This window comes from Elgaria multicarinata, chromosome 9, assembly GCF_023053635.1.
Source record: "Elgaria multicarinata webbii isolate HBS135686 ecotype San Diego chromosome 9, rElgMul1.1.pri, whole genome shotgun sequence".
NCBI lineage: Eukaryota > Metazoa > Chordata > Lepidosauria > Squamata > Anguidae > Elgaria > Elgaria multicarinata.
In genome coordinates, this window is record NC_086179.1 from 50997155 (window position 1) to 51024606 (window position 27452).

General features: G+C 41.1%; 1 protein-coding gene across 2 annotated transcripts in view; it reads right to left on the bottom strand.

Moving 5' to 3' along the window:
- The window catches only part of NAV3 (neuron navigator 3), a 277390-nt gene that overhangs the window by 201968 nt on the left and 47970 nt on the right, over positions 1 to 27452 (bottom strand). For both annotated transcript variants that reach the window (XM_063133851.1, XM_063133852.1), the window contains exons 2-3: positions 17653 to 17770; positions 16951 to 17003 (exon numbers count right to left, since the gene is read on the bottom strand). In XM_063133851.1, coding sequence (XP_062989921.1) covers positions 16951 to 17003; positions 17653 to 17770 — 171 coding nt within the window. The remainder of the gene's footprint in view (positions 1 to 16950; positions 17004 to 17652; positions 17771 to 27452) is intronic.

Genomic DNA, 27452 nt, shown 5'->3' on the forward strand with positions numbered 1-27452 from the left:
CTGCTTCAAAAGCACAGGAGAAACCTGCCATTGCGAAAGATAGGTCTCAAAGCAAAATGATGGTATACCAAGCCATCAGCCCCTTGCACCTGAGAAGACTATTATTATCTAAAGTTATTCCCTTGGCCCTTTACCATCCTTGGACTATATTTTCAATCTACATAGAGGCTCCAAATATCAGTCCAGAAAGATCAACAGGTAAATACTCAGACCTTGTTAATTTTTACCTGCCTGTTCAAGCTGGGAGGAAGGAAAGATTGCAAGTCAATTTATTCCCAAGTTAGTGCACATCTTGGTTTCGACAAGCCATTCTTTCAGCCATAATTTCTTTTGGAGTTTTAAGAATTAAGCTCAGAATTTGTGCATATACGCAGCATCCTGTCAGTCCAATAGTTCATCCTCTTTGTCCCAAAGAACCCACCCACTCACTCACTCTCTCACTCTCTCTCAAAAGAGGAATCTTGTAAAAACAAAACAAAAAACCCTGCTCCCTCCCTCCCTCCCCCCCCTTTTTCTCTCTTTGGTTCTGAAAAGGCACCCTCCTGTCTCCAACGTCATCACACCCCAGACTGCGCAGACACCCCTCCTTTACTAACCTATCCCTTGCAAGCCCATTTACTTGCTGACCCTATTTCTTCATGATTCCCAGTTTTCAACTTTTCCCTGCTTCCTTTTTTCCCTATTTCTGCCCTAGTGTGTCTTCAGGGAGAACAGCAGCTTGTTCACCAACTCTCTTTGCTCTGCTAGGTCTATCATTGTTCTCCTTCCCCATTTTGTCATCTTCTTCTTCTTCCTCCTCCTCCCCCCACCCCCAGTCTGCTAGTCAATTTACCATTGCTTTTAATGTGTCTGCCTTAAAAATTAGAACTGGTAGTCTGTCTGAATAAAATGTAACCCTATAAATGCTTATTGCCTGAGTCTTATCTTTTGAATGTATGTTCTAATCCCTCTCAATGAATTATTCCTGGGTTAAGAAACGGTGCCTTTAATCTCCAAATCCCCATAACCCCTTCAGTTGCTAAATTTTGGGACACTCAGTGCTCAATGTTAAAAGGTCCCTTCAAGTATCGAGGCTGCATGTCTGAAAGTGCAGACTCAAGCATACATCCCTGCAAAAGGGACACTTTTGGCAACAAAAAGGTAAAAGGCAGGGAGTAGTTCGCCTCCCTGTTACACCCGCCTGAAACTTCTAATGAGAATCTTCAACTCAACCGTGATCACACATCTGGTACAGCAAAGAAGAGCAAAATAAAGAAAGAACAAATACATTCTGAGAAACACAGCGGTTCTCTTTATGTAATGGAATGGTTACAGATGCTCTATTAAAACCAGAGAATGTGTCACGAACTGAATTTGGTGGGGCTGCATCTTATACCATTTTGACCAACGTGAGTCTGCATCTTCAAGCCTTCCTAGTAGGACAGGCAGCAAGGCACCTTTTGTTAAATCTTTCAGAAGTAGACTAATGCCACTTATGAGATTAATAGCTTTTTTTCCCCCTGTACACATGAGAATTTAGGCTTATGGGTTGTATTCATGGGATAGACTCCATTTCAAATGTTTCATTTAAATTCCTGTGGTGGAATGTATCAAAAGGACTAAGGCCCAATTTTGTCAAAGGGATGGAACCGAGGCTGCAATCTTATCGATTAGACCAGTGGTTCTCAACCTTTTTTGCTCCATTCCTCGCTTTCACCATTGTTCAGAATATAATTCCCCCCTTCCCAAGATAGTCTAACTCAAAAGGTGCATTCCAAATACTATGCATATAATATTGAAAATATTTTTTTTTCTATATTAGTCCCATTTAAAGGGGCAACGCAAAGCATGGCCCCTTTTACATTCTAAGCTCCCATGCTTTGTGTTGCCCCTCTAAATGGGAAGCTTGAAACTTCTAGGATTGCGAGGGAGGGAGGGAAAAGAGAGCAAAGGCCTGGCTTTTGCAGATGACATGACACTTTTCTGGGACATTTTTAATAACATGTGCAGGAAGACATAATCTACAGAACATCATACTTTGCTGAATAGTGGTCCCAATTCTGCCCCCCCGGAACCCTAAAATTCGCCACTGGGGGGGAAATTCCCCCCTTGTTGGGAACCTATTGATTAGACCCTCAGTGATCAAAAGCACCTGAACTCGGAGGCTGCTGATCATCCAGTGGCCATAGGATTGCTCCTTAAATCAACTCCAGTTTCCAATTGAATATATTTACTTAAGAACCAAGAAGAGAATGTCAATCGCTTTTAAAATGAAATTAAACATTGAATTAACTAAGACTATTTTATCAGGAGCCTAAAATCATAAGAACAACACACCAAAACAGCTTACAGGGGTGTGTGTGTGTAGTAGTAGTAGTAGTAGTGGTGGTGGTGGTGGGGACACCTGGGACTTTGCAGTGTAGCTTAGCTGAGACTCAGGGCATGGCGGACCAGGGGGGTGAAGGGGGATGATCTCACGATACGATGATTGCAAGATCCTCCCCCTCAGGCTACACCCGGCACACGACGTACCTGGAGGAAGGAGGAAGTAGTGTCCACCATTTTTTAAAAAACTCCACAGGAGCTGGAGCGCACGACGGCTCCAGCAAAAAAGTAAGTAAAAAAAAAAATGCCCCGACCCTGCTCCCCAACACCCCAATGGGCACAGAGCACTAGACATGCCCTCAGTTACTTGAAGAGAAAGGAAGGTTTTACTAACAAAGCTATTTGGTGATGCCAAAGGGCTATCTCACCCCAGTGTCCCTATACCTCGCTCTAAGGTGGGAACTCTGCATTATGAGCTACTGTCCTTTCTCAGATAGTTGAAGATTCATCTGGATGGCTTCAATTTAAGTTCGCAAAACGCCTGGCAATAAACTCTTCCAGAATTGTATCCATTTGTCGATCTATCTTAAGCTTTATTCTTCTGCTAATTACAGTTGCCATTCCTAGAATAAAAGATGTGGATGCCCGAATGGAAAAAAAAGTGGTCGTGAGCAGAAACTAATGCAATGGATTGCTCTCATTTTTTTTTTTTTTTAATAATTTTTATTCATTTTCAACACTATATAAACATAAATGAACATTTCCAAAATATAATTGAAACAAACACAATAAGAAAAAGAAATACATCAAATATCTGCTTCATACATATTGAATAATTGTTGAGTACAAATATCAAAAACTATTACATATGCCTTATCACACTACAACATTTTCATTCTTAACATAAAAGTGCACCCCCCACCTCGGGATCATTCTTGAGTCCAAAATCTAATCGTTTCTTCTGATGGTGGTTTCCCATTTCCCTTAGTAAACACGAACACTAGGAACTGTTTCCAAATTCCTTCGAACTCATTTATTTTAGTTACGCCTTTTCTCCACTTAATATTACATGTCAGTTTATCATTAATGGCTATATCCCATACTACTTTATACCACTCCTCAATAGAATATTCCCCTTGGATCTTCCAGTTCCTAGCTATCATCAATCGTGCTGCAACCAACAAACTCGATATCAGCTCTATAGTTCCTTTTCCACACTTTATATCTTCAAATAGTGACAGCAATGCTATTTTTGGTGTTTGTTCTATTTTCATTCCCACTATTTCTTCAATTTCTGAGAACACCATCTTCCATAATCTTTGTACATATTTGCATTGCCACCACATATGTAAATACGTTCCTTTTTCCCCACATCCTCTCCAACAATTTGCTGAATGTTGATCACTTATCTTGTTCAATCTAACCGGGGTTAGGTACCACCTCCATAAAATTTTAAAATAATTCTCCTTTATTCTTACTGATAAACTTCTCAACACTCTTTGTTTCCATAGTCCCTCCCAGCTCTGTCGCCCTATTTGTATCTTCAAATCTGATTCCCAAATCACTTTCTCTGTATTCTCTCTAAACTCCTTCTCTAACAATATTTTATATATTTCACTCATTAATCCTTTTGAAACTATACTACCTCCTTTTCCTTTCTCCTTACTTACTACTAATTCTTCAAACCTCGTCATCTTTCTGCACATTCTATTATCTTTAATCCACTTTTTATTCCATTGTTCTAATTGACCATATTCTAGCCAAGATAGCTTCTTCTCCTTTAACAAATTTTCCATATCTTCTCTTGTTTTAATATCACTTACCCAATCCTTTAATTTTATTTTATTTTTCTCTTTTAATATTTTACATAATCTACCCTTTAGATCCTCTGGGAAATTCTTTAACATTATTATCGGTGCTAAGGGAGAGTTGCTCGGAAGCAGCTTCCCTTTAAATTTGCTCCAAATTTCCCATTGAGTCCTCAGGAGTGGATTATCTATACTTCCAACCCATTTTCTTCCTCCATCTTTAAAAAAAACATTCTCCAGATTCATCTCTACCTTACTTATGATTTTTTCTTCCATCCAGTATAAATCTCCTACTCCCATAATTGCTTCTACAACATGTCTTAATCTATTTGCTACGTAGTATAATTTTATGTTTGGGAGACCCATTCCCAATGGATTGCTCTCAAAGGCTTAATTAACTCTTACAAAGAAGTTCTCTGGGGTGACCTGTCATTCGACCCAGTAGAATAGGCTTTTGTTTAAGAGAGTAGAGGGTACAGTTTCATTGTGCTCCTTCAGCTTCAGGATCTGTAAAAATCTATAAATATTTACACATTTGAGTTTTACTGAAAAAACAATGTGTTTTCTATTTGAGTGATAAGGGCGAAGACCTGTGCTCCAGCTGTCCCTATTTACTCTTTGCTTCCTCTTAAATCGTTATCCTTAGTTTTACCTTTTCAAGATGTCTTGTTAATTTTTTTGTCAAGGAATACATGCTTACAAACACTAACAGGGCAGTGCTATGCACAACTACTGGGAATTAAGCTCCATGGAGTTCAATGGGATTTATTCCCAGGCACTGTAAGTGTGACTTGGATTGCAACCTTCCTAGTATATGTGCATAGGACTGTACAGTTAGTGTTTGTAAGTGGGCATTTATTTGCATGTGTATTAGAGGCAAGTTGTATCCATCACCAGCAACACCATTTGACAAAAATCCCATTCAATAAGATTCAAATCCCAATCCACAAGTTAGCATGTAGAACATTTTTCTAATATTTCTTTAACCAAAAGAAGAAGCAGGGTCAGATAAAGACAAGACAGGCCTGCAAATGCTGCTGTGCTGCTGCCTGTGGATCATCTTGCACAACAATGCCTCACTCTGAGAAAGGACAGTAGCTCATAATGCAGAGTTCCCACCTTAGAGCGAGGTATAGGGACATTGGGGTGAGATAGCCCTTTGGCATCACCAGATACCTTTGTTAGTAAAACCTTCCTTTCTCTTCAAGTAACTGAGGGCATGTCTAGCGCTCCATGCCCATTGGGGTGTGGGGGAGCGGGGTCGGGGCATTTGTTTTTTACTTACTTTACAGGCTGCTTACTATAACTAAAAATATATAGTGGTTTATTACAATACAATACAATACAATACAATACAATACAATACATTAATAATAGAGGTAAGCAGATGTTCGACTTCCCTATCCCCATGGGAGATTCTCATAAAGAATCTTGGGATTAATGGCTTCAAGGCCCCAACCCATCTTGGAGCTTGGCATCCTTGCCAGTCATGCAGGTCACATGATGGGCCATGTGATTGATGCCATGGCGGGCTGAAGATTCCTGCCACTCCCTTCAATGTTTTCCCAGACACAGCCTGGGATGTTGGTTTTGGCCTACAGTTGGCTTGCCTAATGAATGGATCCTTCCTCCATGACATGCCAAAACTCTGTGAGCTGTAACTAATAAAGGTTGTGGCAAATTGCAATCCACTTGAGCCTCTGCATAATTATTATTCCCATCCCCCACTTCATGCTGCTGACACAACGTCTGTCCCAATGTGCTAGGAAAGGCAGGGGTATGGATCTGATTAATTTTACATACTAATCTTTAAAGTCTTTGCATCAGTGGAAGTTCCATTGACTTTAGAGAAGTTCCTGCTTCAGGAAGTATTTCTAGGATTACAACATTGTCATCCAACTGTGTAATATTTAAAGCAAACCAATTTAAAAGAGTGAATAAAATCCAAATGTAACAAGTTGTCTGTTACTTTTAGAGCTGTCGACAGAGGTTGCAGCTACAGATATCCAGCTTTCCAAACCAAGTTCAGGTGATTTTATTTTAGAGAGCTTTTGGACCTTCTGGGGCTCAATGGTCTCTTGGCTATTGTATTGAACATGGCACACACAGAACACAGGAAGCTATCCTATATTGAGTTAAACCATTGGTTCATCCAGAACAATATTGTTTACACTGATTGGCAGCAGCTCTCTGAGATTTCAGATTAGGAATGTATGAGAAATTCATTTTAGTTCATTTTTGATCAGGATTTACCAAGTTCGCACCGTTAGGACTCAGATACAATCTGCGGCTGAAGCCTGTACATTTCTAACCTTGCAGTGTGATTCATGGACCCCCCCCAAAATGTGTTTGACAGTGTACGTGCGTTTGAAAAAGGTACATGAAAAAATGCATACTTTTGAAAAATGTGAAACATGTGCTCCAACATTGCATTGCAGCTCTTCCCTACCACTGAAGAATTCTGTGGCTCAGTTGTGCTTCTGTGTTTTTCTTTGGAGTTCATTTTTATTGTTTATTAAGTAGTCTGATGGTTGATTTTCTGTATTGTTTTTACATTGGCTATGTTTGCTCCCTTTCTGAAGCTTAGGTCAGAACAGTGAGCTTTTAATATTTTAAATAAACGAAATGAAAACTCGACAGCTAAAAGACGTATATTATCACATTGGAAGGATAAATGCTCACCTCTAATAATGCAATGGACCAAAGACTTAATAATGCTATCAACTTTTGAACAGGTGTTATATAGGTGCAACTTGCAAGCGCAACTTGCATGGATATTTGGTCTGCTTTTCTTGAAACCTATGCATAATTCTCTCTCTTTTTTTAAAAAAATGAATGGCATATTTGATGGAAAAAACGATAATATTCCTATGTATGTAATGTTTCTTCTCTTTTCTTTTTCACAATTCTTCTTTTTTGTCCTGTTTTGTTAACATTCACAATGAAAAATGGGGGGGGGAATCTAAATCACACAGAGCACATTTCTTGCAGTGTCCCACATTTTAATGTGTGTGTGTGGGCTTAGCATAATTTGGGGGCTGGCATCAACACCTGGTATCCTTGGACAGCTGCAAGGTCCTACCACTGATGCCTGCCTTGCCCTGCCTCCCTCACCCACCCACCCCACTTTTTAAAACAATTCCAACTGAGCACTTCAAGCAGCACTTGATGGCTGGGTCCAGCTAGCATTTTAATTTCCCACATTGCCATCAACATAGTGTTTTCCAGGCACTGGGAAATTAAAATGATGGCTAGTGCCAGTCGCCTGGCACTGCTCAGGGTGTTGCTGCTTGCCACTGCCAGGTAAGCCTACCAGAGCCCATAAATGGAGGAGGAACCCCATCAGACCCCTTCAATGAAGGCCTCCTCAACCTTTCAGACAGCCCAGCATCTTTAAATACATCACTACATTAAAAACAAGACTCCCTGCACATAGAATACTAGCCACATCATGCATACGGTGAGGTTAGAACCATTCTGCTGACCTCCTCAGCTTCCCATGTGTAGGGATTTTTTGTTGTAGAGGGATTGAAGTCTCCCACTTATGACCTGAAGTTGTACACTTAAAGAAGACTTTGTCATTTAATCTATCTGAATGTGTAGATTTAGACAAAGACAAATTTAGCTGCCTTGGTTTCTCCAAGACTCAACAAAATTGCACTTACTCCACCCACACCCATACCCACACTAGTCTGAACTCATAAAATGATATCCAGCCACTCCAGTCTGAGCTCATAAGATCCTAGCTCCTGTCCTGTAGAGAATATGTTCACTATTTGTTTAACATATGTACCCTTGAAACCCTTGAATACTGCCTGGGTTCAATAATGGGCCGGATGAGGGTGGATAAGCTGAAGTTAAACCAAGATGGAGGTGTTGCAGATCAGTAGAAAGCCTGACTCAGGGATTGTAATTCAACCTGTTCAGGAAGGGGTTGCACTCTCCCTGAAAGATCAGGTCCATAGCTTGGGAGCGCACCTATGCTGTCCCTCAATCTTCAGGTGGCAGTGGTGACAAAGAATGCATTGGCACAATTATGTTTGCTGTGCCAAGTGCAACCTTTCCTGAGTCAGTCTGACTTGGCAATAGTATTCATGCCTTGGTTACATCATGGGGCTATCCACAACATAGGGCTATCCATGGACACTCTTCATGGATAGTTCCATGTTGAGCACATTGCATGGAGCTGTCCATGAAGAGTGTCCAGATGCCTCAATTGGTGCGAAATGTGGCAGTTAGGCTGCTAAACTCTGCACGATATCACTTCTCCTGAAAGACCCGCACTTGCTGCCAGTTTGCTTCCCAGGCTCAATTCAAGGTGTTGTTCTTAACCTTTGAAGCCCTAGATTGGTTAGGACCAGGCTTTCTAAAGGACTGCCTGTCTCGTTAAGAACCTGCCCAAGTAATATCTTCAGGAGAGGCTCTTTTGAGGACACTGTTACCCAGAGAGGCCCATTTGTCAGGCATGCGTGAAAGGGCTTTCTCCTGGGTTATCCCCAAGCTATGGAATGCACTCCCTCAAGAACTATGATTGCCCTCACTCTCTTGGACTTTAGAAAAGACACAGCTTTTCAAAATGGCCTTTTAAATTGTGTAGTTTTTAATGTTTTAACTGTTTGGAATGTTCTTGTTTTTATTTTTTAAAGTTTTATTATTTTAAATTGTATACTGTCTTGATGGCTTATTAGCAGATATGGCTGTGTTAATAATTAGCAGATATGGTGTTAATAATAAATAAATAATAGACAGAGTTATGTACCATTTCTCCCATGAACAACTTCCTCTTGGTTCTGTGTATCACTTTAATAATACACATTGAAGAGGCCAATGTTAGTATTGATGCTATTTTGAACAGTGGAGGCATTCTGGACATTCTTTATATCTTTAGCATGCTAACATATTTCCTTTGAAAAGATCATATAAATACACTGTGATGAAAGCAACATATTTTTCCTAATCCTACTGTTACCCTGCAAAGAAATACATTTATTCCTGCAGCCAACAGGTGTGCCTAGAATATTGCTAACAGCTACTGTCTTTGTATATTTATGAATCCAACTAACAGAGTTTGAATATAGCATACTTTTGCCAGTCAGATGGATACATTTAGAAAAAAAAAGTGTAATTATGAATGCTTGGGGCATTTTTAATTAATTAATTAATTAATTAATTTTGCAACGTGTGACTACTCTATATCAACCACAATAGGCTCTTATTCGCATGTACAGCAATATGGGTATATTCTCCCTAGCTCTGTCTTGCTGTAATGCAATGATGTAGCATCTGAAGAGAACATATGCCTAGTCATTCCAACACAAATATAGAAGAATCATATGAGTCTAATACAAGATGCTTAAGAAATTTAATCTCGGTGAATTCTCACATGAAGTGATCTTGGCAGGAGCTACACTACAGCTTTATAACAGTTTATAATGGTTTTGACAACTGTTTGGGCCCAGGACACACAGAATCATAGAAACAAATAATAGCAGAGTTGGAAGGGGCCTATAAGGCCATCAAGTCCAACCCCCTGCTCAATGTAGGAATCCACCTTAAAGCATCCCTGACAGATGGCTGTCCAGCTGCCTCTTGAATTCCATACCATTTTCAAACTGTTTTCAAAGTGTTATATCCTGCTTGGTGTAGATCTGGCCCTGATCTGCACCCCTCAGACAAATGTATGGATAAGCACTTAGCTATCCACTGGATTTTACATTTTTTTAAATCTTCCAAGATTCTTGGGAAATAAAATATATCAATTCTAGTCACTTAAACACTATTTTGAGTGAAAATACATATTTTAATAGATATTTTGAGTGTGATGTTTTGTTTTTTAAATGTAGATTAATGCAGAAACATAACAACACTTGAATTATGGGTAAAGCCATGCAGTTGGCCCTTGCTACTTCTAAGCCTTCAAAATTGGAAAGGAAAAGCCATACATATTCAAAATGCATGCATGAAAAATAATCTATGTTGCCTTTAGACAAACCTGTGGCCCTCTGGAAGCTACTGCAAGTATACTGGCTCAGGCTACTGGGAGCTGGGAACAGCACCCGGTCGCCCACCCTACTTTAGACATTATAGGCCTTTTCAGGTGAACCCCAACGTGCATGCAGTAAGCACATGGAGAGAGAAAGCAGGACCGTGCGCCTGATGTTGGTGTGCTCTGTGACCATATCTGCAATGCCCACACACATGTGACAGGGGAGCCTATTTGCATACTGCTGAATATGTTTAGAGAATTCCCGGGGCTCCATCCAGAACCTTGATCATGCAGGACACACTGATGTTAAGGGTGTGGCAAGCAGAAGGGATCCCTCTTCTCTCTCTTTTTATTGAGTGAACATGTAGGAGGATCTGAAAAGATTTTATGTGATGGATGGCCTTGATGAATTGTCATCCAGTTATCCCAGTACATGCTGAATCAATTCAAAGTTAATATTTCTGAAAACTTAATTGAAGTGTGTGTGTGTGTGTGTGTGTGTGTGTGTGTGTGTGTGTTGGGCAGGATCTACACTACCGCTTGAAAGCACCTGAAAGTGCTTTATAACAGTTTTGACCACAGTTGGAACCCAGGAAACACTCCATATACAGTTGTCAAAACTGTTATAAAGGGCTTGAAAGCATTTTAAAGCAGTAGTGTAGATCCGGCCTTGGTTGTAACTTTAGAAGATCAAATTAAACAATAAAAGCATACAAAATGAAGAATAATTAAAAATAAGAAACAATAATAACTTTTAATTGGCTGATATATTTTGGTTGTTAATTAAATAGGATAAGCGTATTATTATTATTATTATTAATTATTATTATTATTAAGAGCTAATACAGCCTTGGAAATATAAGCTACAAGGCGATCTGTTCATACTTTTCCTCTTTGTGAAATAGTTAACTTTTCATGGGAAATCCAGATGGAATTAGCCTATTACTATAGCAATTTAATGTTTTATATGAAGAAACAGAGGTCACAGGGTAAATAAGCAGAAGATGAGTTTCCAATCACAAATTGTAAGCAGTGTTGTGCATGCCCTGCAACCACACTAAGGCACATAGATCAAACCCCTCAAGTTATGGTAAACACACAAAATCAAGCTAGTGCTGTGTCTACCGCTAATTTACCATTATTTGTCATGCAGACCTTGCCAGCCAGAAACAACTATTACTCATCACAAATGGCAAGGATTTGGGGCCTGGCTCAAGGGCCAGGAGTATGGTTGGGGCTCAAACGCATCACTGCTTTGGCCCAGAATGGCAATTTTTATACAACACTTAGATGCAAAACCACAGAAGAGTCAAAGTTATTCAAAATACTTATTGAGAACCAAAAATTATGGGCAAGGAAGGTTCTTCTCACTGAAAATATAAAATGTATCAAATCGTTTTCCGAAATGAATATCAGCTATATTATTGTTTAAATGGTTATTATTTGTTGCTAATAAAATACATATCTATTTATTTATTTCTATCCCACCTTTCAGGCACAGACCCAAACATGGTGAATAATATAGTCAACTTTAAGAACACCAAATAAAATCAACAAACAACCTATTTAATAAATAACAATAACAAAGGACTGTGGAAAAGCTGGGCAGGACTAGGATCAATGGGTTGAAATTGCAGAGAACCAGATTTCTGCTAAACAAGAGGCATAATTGCAGGGATGGGAAGGAGGCAGAATAATGCCATGGAAAGTATTGGCTTTCACATCTGATTGACAGTAGCCCTATTCATGTGCGTTGAACCTGAATCAGTCAAACGTGCAAGGAGAAGGAGCACTCCAGACCCACCCCTCTCCTTTGTGGCATCTATCACCCTTGCATCAAGGGAGTGATTGTCTGAAGAAGAGAGACTCCCGTATCTGAGGAGGCTTTCCACATAAGCCAGAATCCTAAAACAAAAAAACAAAACAAAAAACCCAGTGGTCTGACTTATGTGCAGAGCCTCCATGGATACAGAGGGTTTTGTCTTCTGACAGCCACCCTCCGCAAGTAGAGGATGATGGATACAACAAATGAGATGGGCAGATCCTGTGCACTCCCTCTCTTCACAAGTTTGCCCTATTCAGGTTCAGAACACCTGAATAGGGCTTATGCCAAGCTAAGAGGAAAACAGGATTTTTCATTTTCAGAGCTTCATATATTTTCTTGCAATTTCTTTGTTGAGTAAAAGTTAGCACTTTCGGAAATACATCATCAATATCATAAGGATATTTATGGGTTTGGCAATTTCATGTTTTAATCTGCATGGCTTTGAAGATCTGACTTCTCTGAAGCTAAACATTTCCTTTTAAAAACAGTCTTACAAAGATGACTAACCTAACTGCTAGCCTTGACAATATCCCTTTAATAAGAAGCAGACTCATTGCATGGAGGCCACACTAGCACTTTTAACTATTTCCAGATTTGAAATATTTCATAGAAAACCAAAATGTTAATCACTGACCGTTTAAAAAAAAGAATTTAAAAATAATATTGCATATTGAATACAGTGCTTATTCTCTTTGTACCTTTTGGGTGCTGTATTTCCTTTTCAAGGACCTGTTGCCTGACAGTTTTTAAAAGAAAGGAGGTGAAAGGGAGCACTGTCAATTAGCAAATGGGCAGAGCCTAGAGGAGATGCTACATTTTCATGGATGGGTAAGAGAGAAAGGGGAGAGACGTGATGGTGCACAAGCACCTTTGAAAATCCCTGACTAGACTGGCTGGACTATAAGAACAGGCTATCAATTTCCAAGAACGGATTATGCAGATGAACAGCAGGGGTGGGGAACCCATGGCCTTCCAGATGTTGATGGACTCTGACTCACATCAGCCCCAGCCACAAGGCCAGTGGCCATGGAGGATGGAAATTGCCCAATGCTTAGAGGAGCACAGGTTCCCCATATCTGCCCTACGGTATCATAGATAATATCATAGGACTCTGTTGTGGTTTTAAATTCACAGCATTCGAAAGAAGCAGTTCTCTTTCTTTTTTTACAGGAGGATATGACGTTGCAAAGGAGCTGGGTTTCTCAAAGGGAGGTTTCTCGAGCTCTGCAAAGCACAAAAAGTGGCAACAGGATTGGCCTGCTAAGAATACTGGCAAAGGAGGCCATCTGCTATGCAAAAAAACCCCATACAGGACTAGTAGTCTCTTTGTTAAAGAATAGTCTCCTCTTGTTCCTGTGGTGGACTCCTTTAAAATTCCCCATGGCTCAAAATAAAATGACTATTCCCCCGCCATGTGACAGAGGTCAGATTCCCATGTGTGCAGATTTAAAATACCAAGCACCTGCTCAGCATTAGGAAAACATATAAGAATGTCAGTGTTTAGGTAGCACAGAGATGGAACTTGGAATAAAAAATTCACCTGGACCACTTGATCTTCCTCTTTGTGTAAAGATAATTCACAGGAGAGATCCTTCCTGACACTCACTTATTCTTTCTGTCATCAAAGAAGAACATTTAGTCATAGACCTTATGCTTCCCTGCTCCCTGGTCATCCCAGGATCATCCCTGTGCGTCCACTTGGCGCACAGGGCATCTCGGGGGCAGGGAGGGAAGATCCCTCCATTTCCCTGGGATAATTGGGACGGCTTTTAGCCTGATTTTCCCCGCAGATCATAAGGACCGCGGGGCTGCTGTCTCGTTTTTGTCCTGGCTCCTTGTGAGTAGATGTGAGGAGCTGGGCACTGGGCACGGGGCATGGAGCTCTTCAGGCGCTCCGTGCCCATTGGGGGTGGGGAGGGGAGCGGGACTTTTTATTTTTACCTTTCAATTTTCGCTGCAGCATGCGCAATGCCTGGGATGTCATGCGGCCCATGTGGACTGAGGGGGAGGATCTCATGATCAGCATATTGCGAGATTCCCCCCTCCCCTCCCCTCCCCTGTACACATGCCCATAGCTGTCATCTTCACCTCCCCATCTCCATACCCGAAGGTGAAGGGAGATGAAGATGGCAGCTTCTTATCATTTCTTTGAGCTGCCTCCCTGATTTTCTCCCTCTCAAGATCACCATCGAAGCTTTGGTCAGGGTTGAGATAGTATTTTCCCAGTGCTACATTTTACCAGCACTATATTTCCCAGTACTACATTTCCAGGTATTGTAGCATTTCTACAACAATGATTCTGTGACTGAACCGATTCCTCCAAAGATGAACCCAATGTCCTTTTTCAGACAAGGAGCAATAATGGCCCCATTTCGTGTCAATTCATTCGATTTTAAAATATAGGGCTAACTGTATCCCATTGATTTTCACAGTCCTACCAGGTCTGCAATATTGCCATTATATTTATGTTCTTTTCTAATACCACTTGCCCATCTTGTATTTGAGCATATGGTCCCTGTCCTCAATGTAGCCCTTGTCATCTGATGCCGCCCCCCACACCCACCCACAAAATGTGTTTGTAGCACTATAGAGTGCCAAAAAGTTTTTAAAAGCTGCAACAGAGCACTGGAAGAGTCAACTTTAGCTTGCCATGGACCTCAAGGCCCAGGTCCAGGGTCCTGTAGCCCAGCCATCACTACCCTGCCCCAACCAGCTGTCCAGAGAGCAGCAGATGAAGGGGCAGTGGCCTAATCTTACTTCAAAACCTGGGCTGGGATAATAAGCACACCATGCCTGAAGCTGCTCACCACAACATCCTTTCTTCCTCATTACTTATTTTAGTGCCAGGGGCAGCCAGGCAGGCATGTCCATGGTTACAAGATGTCATTTTATTAGTTTCTACTTTAAGTACAACAAAATGGTGCTAATTCCCAAGTAAACGTGTTCACCATCAGGGCAGCAAAAGAGAATGCCTTTTTAATCCTGTAGTCATGATGGTGCTACGACTGAAGTGAGTTTTAACTTAAGCCATTGTAAAGTATGGAACAGCACCAGAAAGGGGAGAAGAAAATGATGGACTTTAGACCAGCTCTAAGTGTGTGCCCCACCATTACTTCCAGAGTGTGTTGTACCATAATTTCATTTGTGCTCACAAAAACAGTCAAGCATGCCCCAATTACAACCCCAAATGCAAGTGCAAACAGGAGAATGTATTCTCTGAAAAGATTCACAAATTTTCAAACATTCAAAAACTTTGGAAATTTCAGAGAAAAAGCAGTGCAAAATGGCACTTTTAAAAAAAGAAATTGCAATTTCATGCATTAGTCTAGGGGGGAGAGTTGTGCAACTTTGAAAAATACACATTTTGGGGGCATAATTTTCTCATTTGTGCAAAACGAACAGTGATCAGTAGTGTTCGCGGAAATTGGAGGAGAGACGAGCATCAAGTTGACTTGTTTGCCTATCCCTACATCATTGTCTCAAACTACCTAGTGTCTCAGTGACAACATTTCTGTGAGGTAGGTTAGACTGAATGTCCTAAGGTCACCCAGAGATCTTCAGTACCACGTAAGAATTTGAATCTGGGTGTCCATAATTCTCTTACCAAATGGAAAAATTGTCAGGGAAGGTCATGAACATTTTAGATACAAAACTCTAAGGCATTCCTCTTATTTCCTCATAAGGTTCATCTTCAACCTTGAGTCAAATTCTCTCTAAGTTGTCTGGGAACAATAACATTACATCACATTACTCTTAAGGTCTTTATTTCTTGACCTATACTTATTGGTATTTCTTTTTCGTGTCTACTACTCCACTGAAGGAACAAACATAGCTGGGATTTTATGATTTTATTAGAATGTAAGCCTATGCAGCAGGGTCTTGCTATTTATTGTTTTACTCTGTACAGCACCATGCACATTGATGGTGCTATATAAATAATAATAATAATAATAATAATAATAATAATAATAATAATAACTGGGATGTTTATGAGCCATGGTTCTGAATTTAACTATTTCTCAAGATTTTTTTTAAAACAAGGAAATAGTCTCCCCCTCAAAAAGAAAAGAAAAGTGGGAGAGGGCATAAACTTGAATAAATGGTCTTTCCCCTAAAAGATCATCACCACCTGTTGCTTAGGTTTGCATCAGCAAGCAACTTGTCAATGAACACTTAATTTTAGCATCTCCAGCTTCCTGTATCATATTGGATGTTACCAGGCTCCTTTCTCAAATATCTAGCAGACATCTCACCCAAAGTATGGGTTAGCAGCTAACACATGGAAGGCCATTGTGCTACTAAGCAATTGGAACTATATGATACGACTCTACAAACATCATAAAACAGAACAGCAACAAATATAAAGTAATCAACTGAAGGAAACAGGAGGACAAAGATTCCAAGTGTTGTTTCCACAACATCCCACAACATCTTAATAGCCCCAGACGATGCTCATCAATAAAGGCTACAAATATTAAGTCACACTTCTGGCTGGTAGATGAATTGCCTTGAAATATTATACTGTCTTTCACTGCTTCCAGTTCTTAGCACAGTCACTCCCAGCAGAAGTAACACACATTGCCTCAAGAGCCACTTCTGAAAAGCATAGAGTCAGGCTATGTAACTGGACTTCATTGTGGACAAGCAGAAAAGCTATTTATATTCATTAAAAGTTGGCAAACCCCATCTTTCAAGCCAGTAGTCCAGACACAAAGGCTCCACTTCAGTTTGGTCCTGCTATTTGCTTCTTTAAAGCAGCTCTGGAATGAAATTATCTCTACAAATCTGAAGGACACAGAGATTTGCCCAATTAATCTATTAGCTCAGTCCTCCTTATATCCTCTGAACTAGTTTCTATCTAAAAAGAGAGGACCAAGTTCATGTTTTTAAAAAAGCAAAAAGAGATATACAGTATAGCCAACATTAAGCAAAACGAATAGCCACTAGTTCACACTCCGGTAATGGGCAGATGTGACATCATAACACAAAAATCTTTTCTTTTTTTAAAAAAAAAATATTATTCTTACCATTTGAGACTGGCTTCGAGGACAGCCATTGATATCTTCAACCTTTTCATTTGCTGAAGGAAAACAGTGAAGGTTTAAAAAAATGCAAGAGTAAACAACAAGGCTGTAAAAGAGAAAGCAAACAGGCACGCGAGTATTTTGTAGGTGCTGGACTTCACTTGAAGCACGCTGAAATCCTTTAGCCACAATCTCTCTTGTTAGCAGCAGTTCCTTCCCCATGCACAAATCATGCAAAAGGGAAGTGCAAAGGAGGTGGCTACTAATTCCCCAGCCCCTGCCAAATGACTGCTGACATGAAATCTTCCACAATTGTCTTTGTGGGATCAGGATACAGTTTCAAGGCATCTCAGAAAGTATAAACCACTCCGGCTAATAAAATGCACACATTGGAGACATATGGCTTAATGAAGCATTCACTTCAGACAATGCCAAGTGTGTGAAACACAGTTCCCTGGCCATGAAAGAAGGGTGAAGCAAGAGACTTACAAACATACCCACACAAACCATTTGTGTGTGTGTTGCAAAAATAAGTAATAGCGTGGAAAATAAATATATCTAAATCTGGAGGACTGAAGTGGCTGAAGCCGGGCTCTCTATTCTGTGCCCATCTCACAGTTATGTTGGCTCTAGCTCTACTGCATGTTTCTTTTCCGTCCTAAGCCAGAAGTCAACTCATGCTGTGGCTCAGAGCACAGGTCTTACCGATGATCTGGATGATTTCTGCTAGCAGAACTCCATCGGCAATGTCCTGTTGCAAGTCCTTGATCAGCCGCTTGTGGCCAGATTTTGCTAGATAGTGATTAGCCCAGTCAGTGTAAATCTGCAGAGTGGAGGGAGAAATGGGGAGAGAAAGAGAGACAATAAAAAATCTTAAGACAAATGTTGGCTTACCCGTGAGCAGAGCTCTGAACCACATTCCTCTTTAAGGAGTCAGAGCAAAAAATAAAACTTTAAACATTTTTTTAAAGCCTGTCCCCATGCCATTTTTTTAAAAAAAAATTAACCTTGAATGAATCATTTTATTGCACATTGAAACATCACAGTCACTGTGACCAGGCAAAAGCCCCTTTAGGACTGCCAAGAAAACTCCTGTCAAAAATCACTTTCAATCTGATGTGATTCACGGAAATAGACCGAAAAACATGCTGGATATTGGTGTTACTCAGTGTGTGTGTGTGTGTGTGTGTGTGTGTATTCTCTCTCTCTCTCTCTCTCTCTCTCTCTCTCTCTCTCTCTCTCAGAATTATATCTATCTATCTATCTATCTATCTATCTATCTATCTATCTATCTATCCATCACACACACACACAAACTCATAGTGCTTAAAGTATATATATTCGCAGTTCTGGTGTATGGTAATTTACAGCAGCATGATTGTATTACAAATAGTGGCAACCTGGAGAATAGAAATACATATTCACATGTTTCTACTATCATTTTCTAGGAAAACAAACATTTCACTTGAACTTGTATGTATGTGTGCGTATAGCATATTTAGAGCATGTCCATTTGGCAACTACCTGTGTTTCCTAGCAGTAATGCAGCCTGGGAGATGCCCCAGAAAGCATAGGTACCTTTTGATTTATTCTTTCCTCTCGCCCCTAAAACACACAAACACACACACACACACACACACACACAGAGAGAGAGAGAGAGAGAGAGAGAGAAGTATCCAACAGTGCACATTGGATCGCCTGCATGCGTCCCGCATTGAAAATATGAGTGGACAGTAAGGTGAGCAACAAAAATCCTGTGGGCACATGGATTGCAAGATGTTGGAGTGCTCCATGAGAGTAGATAATCATGAAAACCTGGTTAGTGATCAATGAAGATCCCAAAATGTGTTCCATGACTATCCTGGGATTGGGAGCTCCAACTCAGAGAGATTATTCCCACGCTGGTCTGTTCATGGAAATCCCTCAATAACTTCTAGGACTTTGTCCTTTCATGGAGGAGCACCATAGGCAACTGGTTGGCCACTGTTGATAATGCCACAATTACAAAATAAATATACCCTGTTCTGGAGCAATTGAAAAAGAATTGATAAAGGGGTGTGTGTGTGTGTGTGTGTGTGTGTGTGTGTGTGTGTGTGTGTGTGTGTATAAAAGATTATTGGGTTTGTCATTCACAACCCTGTGGGTAACAATGCTTCTAGTTCACTGTATGCAACAGTCACCCAATTGCTTGCTCCGGTGAGACAGTTTCATTTGCCTTGTCACCTATGTTTAGATGTGCTGAAACGTCCACAGAGGGCTGTGAAAGTAACACATACACAGAGGTCACATTGTTGAAACTACTGCTGATATTCTAGAAACATGCTATGTTGACAGTTAGGGCAAAGATGTTAACAGTGAAAGTAAGTTGGCAGGAGATAGACTGAACCAGAGATGACATTTGAAACAAGAACGAAACTTCGCTATCTGATGGGAACCCACTTCCAGGGGTAGCTGTGTTGCAGCAAAACCAACAAAGAGTCGTGTGGCATGCGCTGTCATGAACTAAAGCCCACTTCATCAGAGACAGAGGCACACACAAAAATCAGCTACACGTTTTATAAACAAATGCATTCACTGACACATGAATCGTATAAAAGAAAGCTCTGTGGAGCCACCATGAACAGACCCAGTGTGTCTTGGTGATTGATCCTTGTCAGGAGCAAATCTCTACCCCGTTTACTACTTGCAATATAATAATAAAAATGGACTGGATGTAAAGATCCTTAAGTGAAAAGAAGACTATCGCCTGTGTAGCCTTCCCCAACCTGATACTTCAATTCCCATCAACCCGAGCAAGCATGGCCAATGGTCAGGAATCCTGGGAACTGTAGTAAAAAAACAATAACAATGCCCAGAGGGCACCAGATTGGGGAAGGCTGCACTAGTGCTATTCCACAACTGCTTGTACAACCCCTTACATAAGGCATCACACGATGCTCTAAATGGGTAGATTTATAGCAGTTACTATGCTTCCACTTGCATCACAAGCTGTGCAAGGCCTTGCACAAGTGGAAGCCCATCTTTGAACTTATTTTTACTTTTCCTATGCAACTACAGAGGTAGGCAACCTGGTGCCCTCCAGATGTTTTGGAATACAAGTCCCATAATCCCTTGCCTTTGATCATGCTGGCTGTTGTAAGCTGTAGTACACTGGGTTACTCTATTATGAGGTTTAAAATATAGATGGGCAAGCTCTTCCCAGTTCATCTCAGATTAATTTGTAAACTATCCAAACCATCACCCCCAAAATAATTAGGAGATGCCAGATCATTTTTCTAAATCAATCCAAAATACAGAAAACTGGAGCAAGTTCACCTTCTATCTATGAAAGGACATCTTCTAAAGAAGCCCCTAAAGCAAAATATAATAAATAAATCGCTATGTAACTATACCAGATCAGAAAAATTGATAACAATCCAAAATACAGCAGGAAGCACCACTATACAAAAATTTAGTGAGAAAACAATATTTTCATGCTGTGCCTAAATTCTGGTCTAGCAGAGCTACCTGCATACCTGCTTCCAAAGCTGTCATGACATCACTAAGAACCCCTATATTAACTTTGGAATAAGATGCAACTACATGTTCACCTGATCACTTCTGCTTGGCCACACTTGGGTGTGGCCACACTGCCAGGAGTGGCAATACAACTCTGGATGGTTTCTGCAAGGCCAGAGTGATTGTGTACACACTTCCGACATGGATTAGATTAAAAGGCAAATGCCTGCCTGATTACTATACCCAGCAAACCTATGAGGCTACCTTTAAATTGGCCAACTAGAACCCTGGCAGAAAATACATCCAAATTTAGATTCACTATCTAGATCCATTTCAATCTGTATTCAGTTATAGGGCAGAGACTGCTTTGGTCATCTTGTTTAGATGATCTTCTCCAGGAACTAGACAGGGTTAGGGGTGTCCCTGTTGCTTCTGCTGAACCTTTCAGCAGCTTTCAATGCCATCAATCATGGTATCTTTCTGTGGCATCTGTGTCTGATGGGACTAGGAGGCATTGATATACAGTGGCTCAATTCATTCTTGGAAGGGTAATTTAAGAAGGTGGTGCTGGGGAATTCCTGTTTGACACCATGGTCTTTGGTGTACCTCAGGGTTCCATTGTATCCCCCATGCTATTTAACATATACATGAACCCACCGGAAGTTCCAGAGTTTTAGGGTTTGGTGCCACCAGTATGCTGATGATACCCAACTCTATCTCCCCTTTCCATCTAAATCCAAAGAAGCTGTTCTGGTTCTAAACTAGTATCAGTAATGGACTATATACAATGGTCAACAAACTGAAGCTTAAATCTAGACAAGATAGACAAGTGCTCCTGGTTATTCAAAAGACATATCAGGGAATAGGGATCCAAACTGTGCTGGATGGGGTTACACTCTTCCTGAAAACTAAGGCCTTAGCTAGACCTAAGGATTATCCCAGGCAAATGGAGGGGTCGTCCCTGCCTGCTCCCGGGATCCCCTGTGTGTCATTTGGATGCACAGGGATGATCCTGGGAGGATCCCAGGATATAGGCCTGGTCTAGCCATGGCCCAAGGCTCAGAGTTTGGGTGTACTCCTACTTGGACCTGAACCCTAATGCTCAGGATTCGGGAGTGGCCTGGGGCGCATAGCACAGGTTAGTACCCCAACCATGCCCATTCCTAGAGATGTCTGATCTGGCCACAGTCACGCATGCCTTAGATACATCCCATTTGTGTGATGTATCTGAGAGCCAGTGTGGTGTATTGGCTAGATTGTTGGACTGGGAGTTGGGAGATTTGGGTTCTAGACCCCACTTGGCCATGGAAGCTCACTAGATGACTTTGAGCCAGTCACAGACTCTCAGCCCAGCCTACCTCACAGGGTTGTCATTGTGAAGATAAAATGGAGAGAAGGATTATGTAGGTTCCTTGGAGGAAAAAAGGCAGGCTATAAATATAATAAATAAATAAATTTGGACTACTGTAATGCACTCTACATGGGGTTCTGAAACTTCAACTGGACCAGAATGCTGCAGCCAGACTGCTGATTAGAGCTAGTTACATTGACCATGTGACTCCCTTGTTGCAACAGCTTCACTGGGTACCAGTTTATTTCCAGGCTCAAATCAAAGTACTGGTTATCCTAGAAAGCCCAAAAGACTGCCTTCTCCCATGCACGCATGTCCAGATTTTAAGATCTTCATAAGAGGCACTTCTTTTGATACCTCCTCCATCCCAGGTGCATTTGGTGGCTACACATGAGAGGATCTCCTTAGTGGCTGCTTCTAGGCCATGGAAATCCCTGTCAAGGGAGGCTAGGTTAGTTCCACCTCTACTGTCCTTTTGCCAGCAGATACAGACATTTTTATTCAAGCAAACCATTGTCATAAGTTGATCTGTTGGGCTGAGTGTTGTTTTTATCCTGCTATTAGTAATTACCTGGGCAACCCTCATGATACCTTTTATTTTGATGACTGTACTAGGCTTGCCACTAGATTTTGCTCAAGTCAAGTGGCCAGAAACCTCTTGAGCTGTCTTCTCATTTCCAAGAGCCAAACTATTCTTCTCTTTGATTTCATCCATCCTGGATCCATCCCCTGAGCCATCAAGCCCTTTGAACCCTTTGTTTTAAAATGTATTCTATAGTTCAGGCAGCAGTGGTTCTTTTCTGGAGCATCCCTCATGCTTGTGTATTTTAGCGCTACAATGAACCTGGGGTTCAATAGACTTCCAAGACAGTTCTTCATGCTGCATTCCTAGCTTGATGCTCCACTTAATTTTAGTGCCTCTTCCAGAGAACTGCGAGCGATAAAAAAGTTGTGGGTTTTGAGTCCAATTGTAGTGGTCAAGCAGGAAGCCTAGAGCCTTTGGAAGCTCCTACCAAGAGTCTTGAGTCGAGCATAGCCATTTTAAATCTTCTTGGGAATTCAAAGTAGGAGCCCTGTTTTCAAGGCTCTCCAATCAAATTCTATTTCTGAACCAAACGATGGTGGTTTAGTTGTTATTAAGCACCCTAATAATGCCTAAGCCTCCATTTGGTCACCCCAAAGCTTTTCTTTTGGATAGATATGAACAATGTGGTGCATCCTGTTGTCAACAAGGTGAGGGTGGCTTTTGACTATTTTTGAGACTTGAGGGTAGTTTGTGCCCATAGTGTGTTTCTAATAGGGCTGTGTACAGCCCCCTGTCCTCCGATTTACCTCGGAGGCTACTTCAGAGCCTCTGAAATAGCCCTGATTCAACTTGAGTTGCTTCAGGGCTTGCCTGCCTCACTTTGGTACCATAGCCAAAGCGAGCAAACGAGAGACTCTTACCATTACATCACAGCTCTAAGAGAGGAGGACACATGGAAAGGTAAATGCCAGCAGTGGTGGCAACAGGGGTTTTGATTGACCTCCCACCAGCTTTCCCAGGTGGGCAAGGGGAGCGGCCCACTACCACTTCAAATCTGCCCGAGGCACCCTAAGGCCTTCGGAACTGATCCGCTTTGGCCTTGGGATGTCTTGGGCCAACCCAGTACTGCCTCATATTCAGGCCAAGGCAGGCCAAATTGGCCCACCTTGACTCAGATTTGGGGCTTCAGCCTAAGGCGGTGCACATCCCTAGTTTCCAACCATTTATAACCAATCAGGAAGTGAAGTCTTTTGAGTTTCCCTTATTCTGCTCTTCCATACTTTCTTCTTTTCTTTTCTTGTTAAGTCAGACTTTCTGAGGTCTTAAAAGACATGGAATCAGTGCAGGGGGAAATAACCCCAGCAAGTTAATGGTTTGATCATGATGTCATGTTGTTGTCCCATAAAAGGTGAGAGAACAATGTGTGGAAGTTCTAGAGTAACACCTCATGTGGAGAGCCAGTGATACAGCACAAGTGTTACCTGCAGAAGGCCACAGTTTAGTCCCTGCCATTTCCAAGTGGGGCTGGGAAAGACCCCCTGCCTGAAACCTTGGGGAGCCTCTGCCAGACAGTGTACTTAGTTCAGAGCTACACTAATAGTCTTGACTCAATGTAAGGCAGCTTCTTCTATTCAACTGACCCAGCTAAACTTAACAGCTGAAATATAGGGATGGATGAATCTATCAAGTTCAGTTCTACTCAGTTACTATTTTTTTCTAACTTTAGGTTCATTCCAACCCATATCCACATCAGTTTGCATTTTTTTGTAAAAAATTCTCAGGAAATTTGTACATGTTTTCATGTGCATTTCTCCTCATATATGCATTTCCTAATACACATGTGTTTTCCAAGCGATATCTGTCAATATAATGATTTCTGGATGCTGGTTTCCCTAATATATACATCTTTTTGTATACAGTTTTTATATACATATTATACACATGTTTATGCACTTTTTTAAATTAATACTTCTATTTGTTTTCCACAAAAAAACAGACATATAAGGGATGCATTGCAAAATGCATCACAAAATTTTGAAAAAGGGTGAATATCTACATTCCAATTGGCGGACCAATTCAGAACAGCCCTGGGTTCTTGGTGGCTTGTTACCCATGCCAAGAAGCCGTCCTGCCTAGATTTGCACACCATATCATTGTGGCTTGAATATTCACAACAGCAGCTGGCACACACACTGCAGCGCAATGTAGTTCTTTAAACCACGGTGGATGCTACCAATCATGTGAATCGTGTCACCATATGAACTGTGTATATTTGGAGAATACAAATTTGGTAAGTTCCCATTAAAATGAGAACCAAACAAATTTCTCACCCATCCTTACGGAATTCTCAATGACATTCACCATTTTCACACACACACACACACAATGTTTACTGACTATGGAGATACCCTCCGCTTGCTTTTATGATTCACTTGCTCACCCGTGCAAGACATTTTCTTTTTGAAGTATTTATAATATAAAGGTATTTTCAATTTAAATAAGCACCTGCTTAAAGTTTTGCATGCCTCTTACACATTCTTCTAATACTTCACTGCTGACTCCCATCCTCTCTGTCATTTGCATTCCAGATGTGGTATTTGTTTAATCTGTATTTTCCATCACAAGCTTCTATTTTAAAAGGGAACTATCAGCTACAACAGCTGATAATTATCTAATGCTTTTAAGCTGCACCGTTTTATATTTCAATTTCCAATTATAATGTAGAAAGCAATAGGGCAAACCAAAGTGAGAACACGGCTGTGTGCAGTCTTCCAGGGAGCTCTTCTGCTCTTCTATTTTGAAAGAAATTCCTTGCAAGCCAACGCATAAATAAACTCATGGTTCACTCCCCCATCCAGCATGCAAATGACAGAGATGGTGCTGAAGATAAAAGGATGCAAGTCCACCACTGATTAAAGCCACCTTCATTTTGTCAGGGTGCCAGTTCTTGTCAGAGACTGTACTTTGTTGGGAGGCAGCCTCAGAGCCAAAACATGTTGTCTTGTTTACTTGTTCATTCGGCTTTCCATTATTTTTCACTATTAGGGATTTTACACTGATGGATAGATGCCATTAAAACATCACATCTAAAGAAAAACAGACAGAGCATTAGTCACAGCCAACTGTCCTCACAGAGTCACTCCTTAGCTTGGCTAATGCTTCTCAGTAACTGAACTCTTGGAACGCGCTGCCGACTTACTCATTTCCTTAAAAAGTTCTCTCCCTTAACCCACTGTTCTTTATAAAATATCAACATTCAACACAAACCGCTCACACCATAGCCAGGGAGCCAGAATTATCTGAGACTCAACAGACCAATCCCAAGAAGATGACAGCATAAAAGCATAAAAAATTCTGCATTTGTGTGGTCTCAAAGTGTGTGAGAAGGCGAGCTTAACTGCTTGCAACATGAAACATTAGACAGGACATTAGGGAAGCTTCCTCATGGTACTACGGTTTCTAGCATTCTTGAACTACTTGTCATTCTGTCTTCGAAGAGCTAAAGAAATTGTACTATCTTTGATACCCAAATATAGATATAATTTTTGTGCATAGCTATGAAATGCACCATCAGAGAACATTTGAAATAATATTTTGAGGGGTGTGTGTGTTACATATAAACAAACAAACAAACAAAACCAAGTGATTAAATGTATCTGCCTGAATCTATGCAATAACATCGTGTTTGTTGCTGTTGCCATAGTGCCAAAGTTCACATATTCTTATGAACAGATTACACAGTTGTTAAGAACGATAATCCCCTTCAGAGAGTGCCACCAATTTATCTGATGTACAAAGAATTGGATAACTCTAGCAGCTCTGTTCAGAAGTTGCCTCCAAGTGTACACTAAGTATATGGAGAGAGGAGCAGGGACTCCAAAATTGCTGGGCCCCACTGGCTCCACCCAGACATTGCTAGATCACACTGGTCATGTCCCCAGACCTGTGTGCATGAGATGGAGTGCCTGAAAGGAATATCACCATCAGTACATTTGTGTACATGTAGGCATTCTATCTGATCATGCAGGTTGCATACCACTGAATGCATCTGGGTGCTCCTTTCAGACCATCTGACTAATACATATCTCCATGCTTTTAGTATATGAATGGAGGCAACTTCTAAATAGGGCTTCTATGTCTATAATATAAAGCCTGTAGCAGCCTTCCTCAGGAGTTAGAAAGGAGCTGTGGAGATGCACACTTAGCCCTGATTGAGATTGTGCAGCTCTTCTTGGCCCCTCAATGTTGAGGAAGGATGGGAGAATCAGCAAGGCTCAAGTTCGGTGAAGGTTCTCCAAGTTCTACCTCAAAGCTCAGTCTGCCTCATTGACATTTCTGAATTCAAGCTTTTGATGTTGTTGTTCAAATGGGGGGGGGGGTGAATGCAAACACAATCACAAGTGTGCAAACTTTGTCCCCAAAAGTGCTCACATTCCTGTTCAGAATGCAAACAGGACAGGTTCTCATGTTTAACCAACTGAAACAAAATTCTTGTACATCCTTAGTGTTAAACTTCCAAGGAAGCTTAATATCAGTTAACTAGCCAGGACATTAAGCCAGGATCTTTACATTGAAACTAGAGTGTGAAAGGAAGGGAGGGGAGGAGGCATGATGCTTATTCCCAGATGTATAAAACATAGTTTATGAAGCAGAAAATATTACATTTGAATCAGGCCAGTGTGTCTCTTTGACTTTTATGGGGCAAAATAACATGGAAGCAATCTGGGACATCGTTGAGAGGGGACAAAGCCTGACCCCCATGCCACACAGTATGAGCACCAAGGGCATAGATAGCCCACCTAATGGAGTCTCAGCGCATGACTTTACTTTCTCACTTAAAAGGAAAAGGCTCCCAGAAAGACCTGCACATGTGGAAGAGGCCGGGGGGGGGGGGAACACCTAGCAACCACTCCTGACAATGCAAGTGGGATCAGGCCTTCACTGGTCAGGACACATAAGACTGCACAAACACCATGCATGCAGCCCTGGACCCTATGAAATAAATATCACTCTCATCCACATTCACCCTCTCTAGTCCTTTCATTTGTATATCCCAGGTTCTGGTTCTGTGTTTGATCTTCCTTGTACATTAATTGATGTATATCAGGCTAATGCATACCTAGAGGTGTA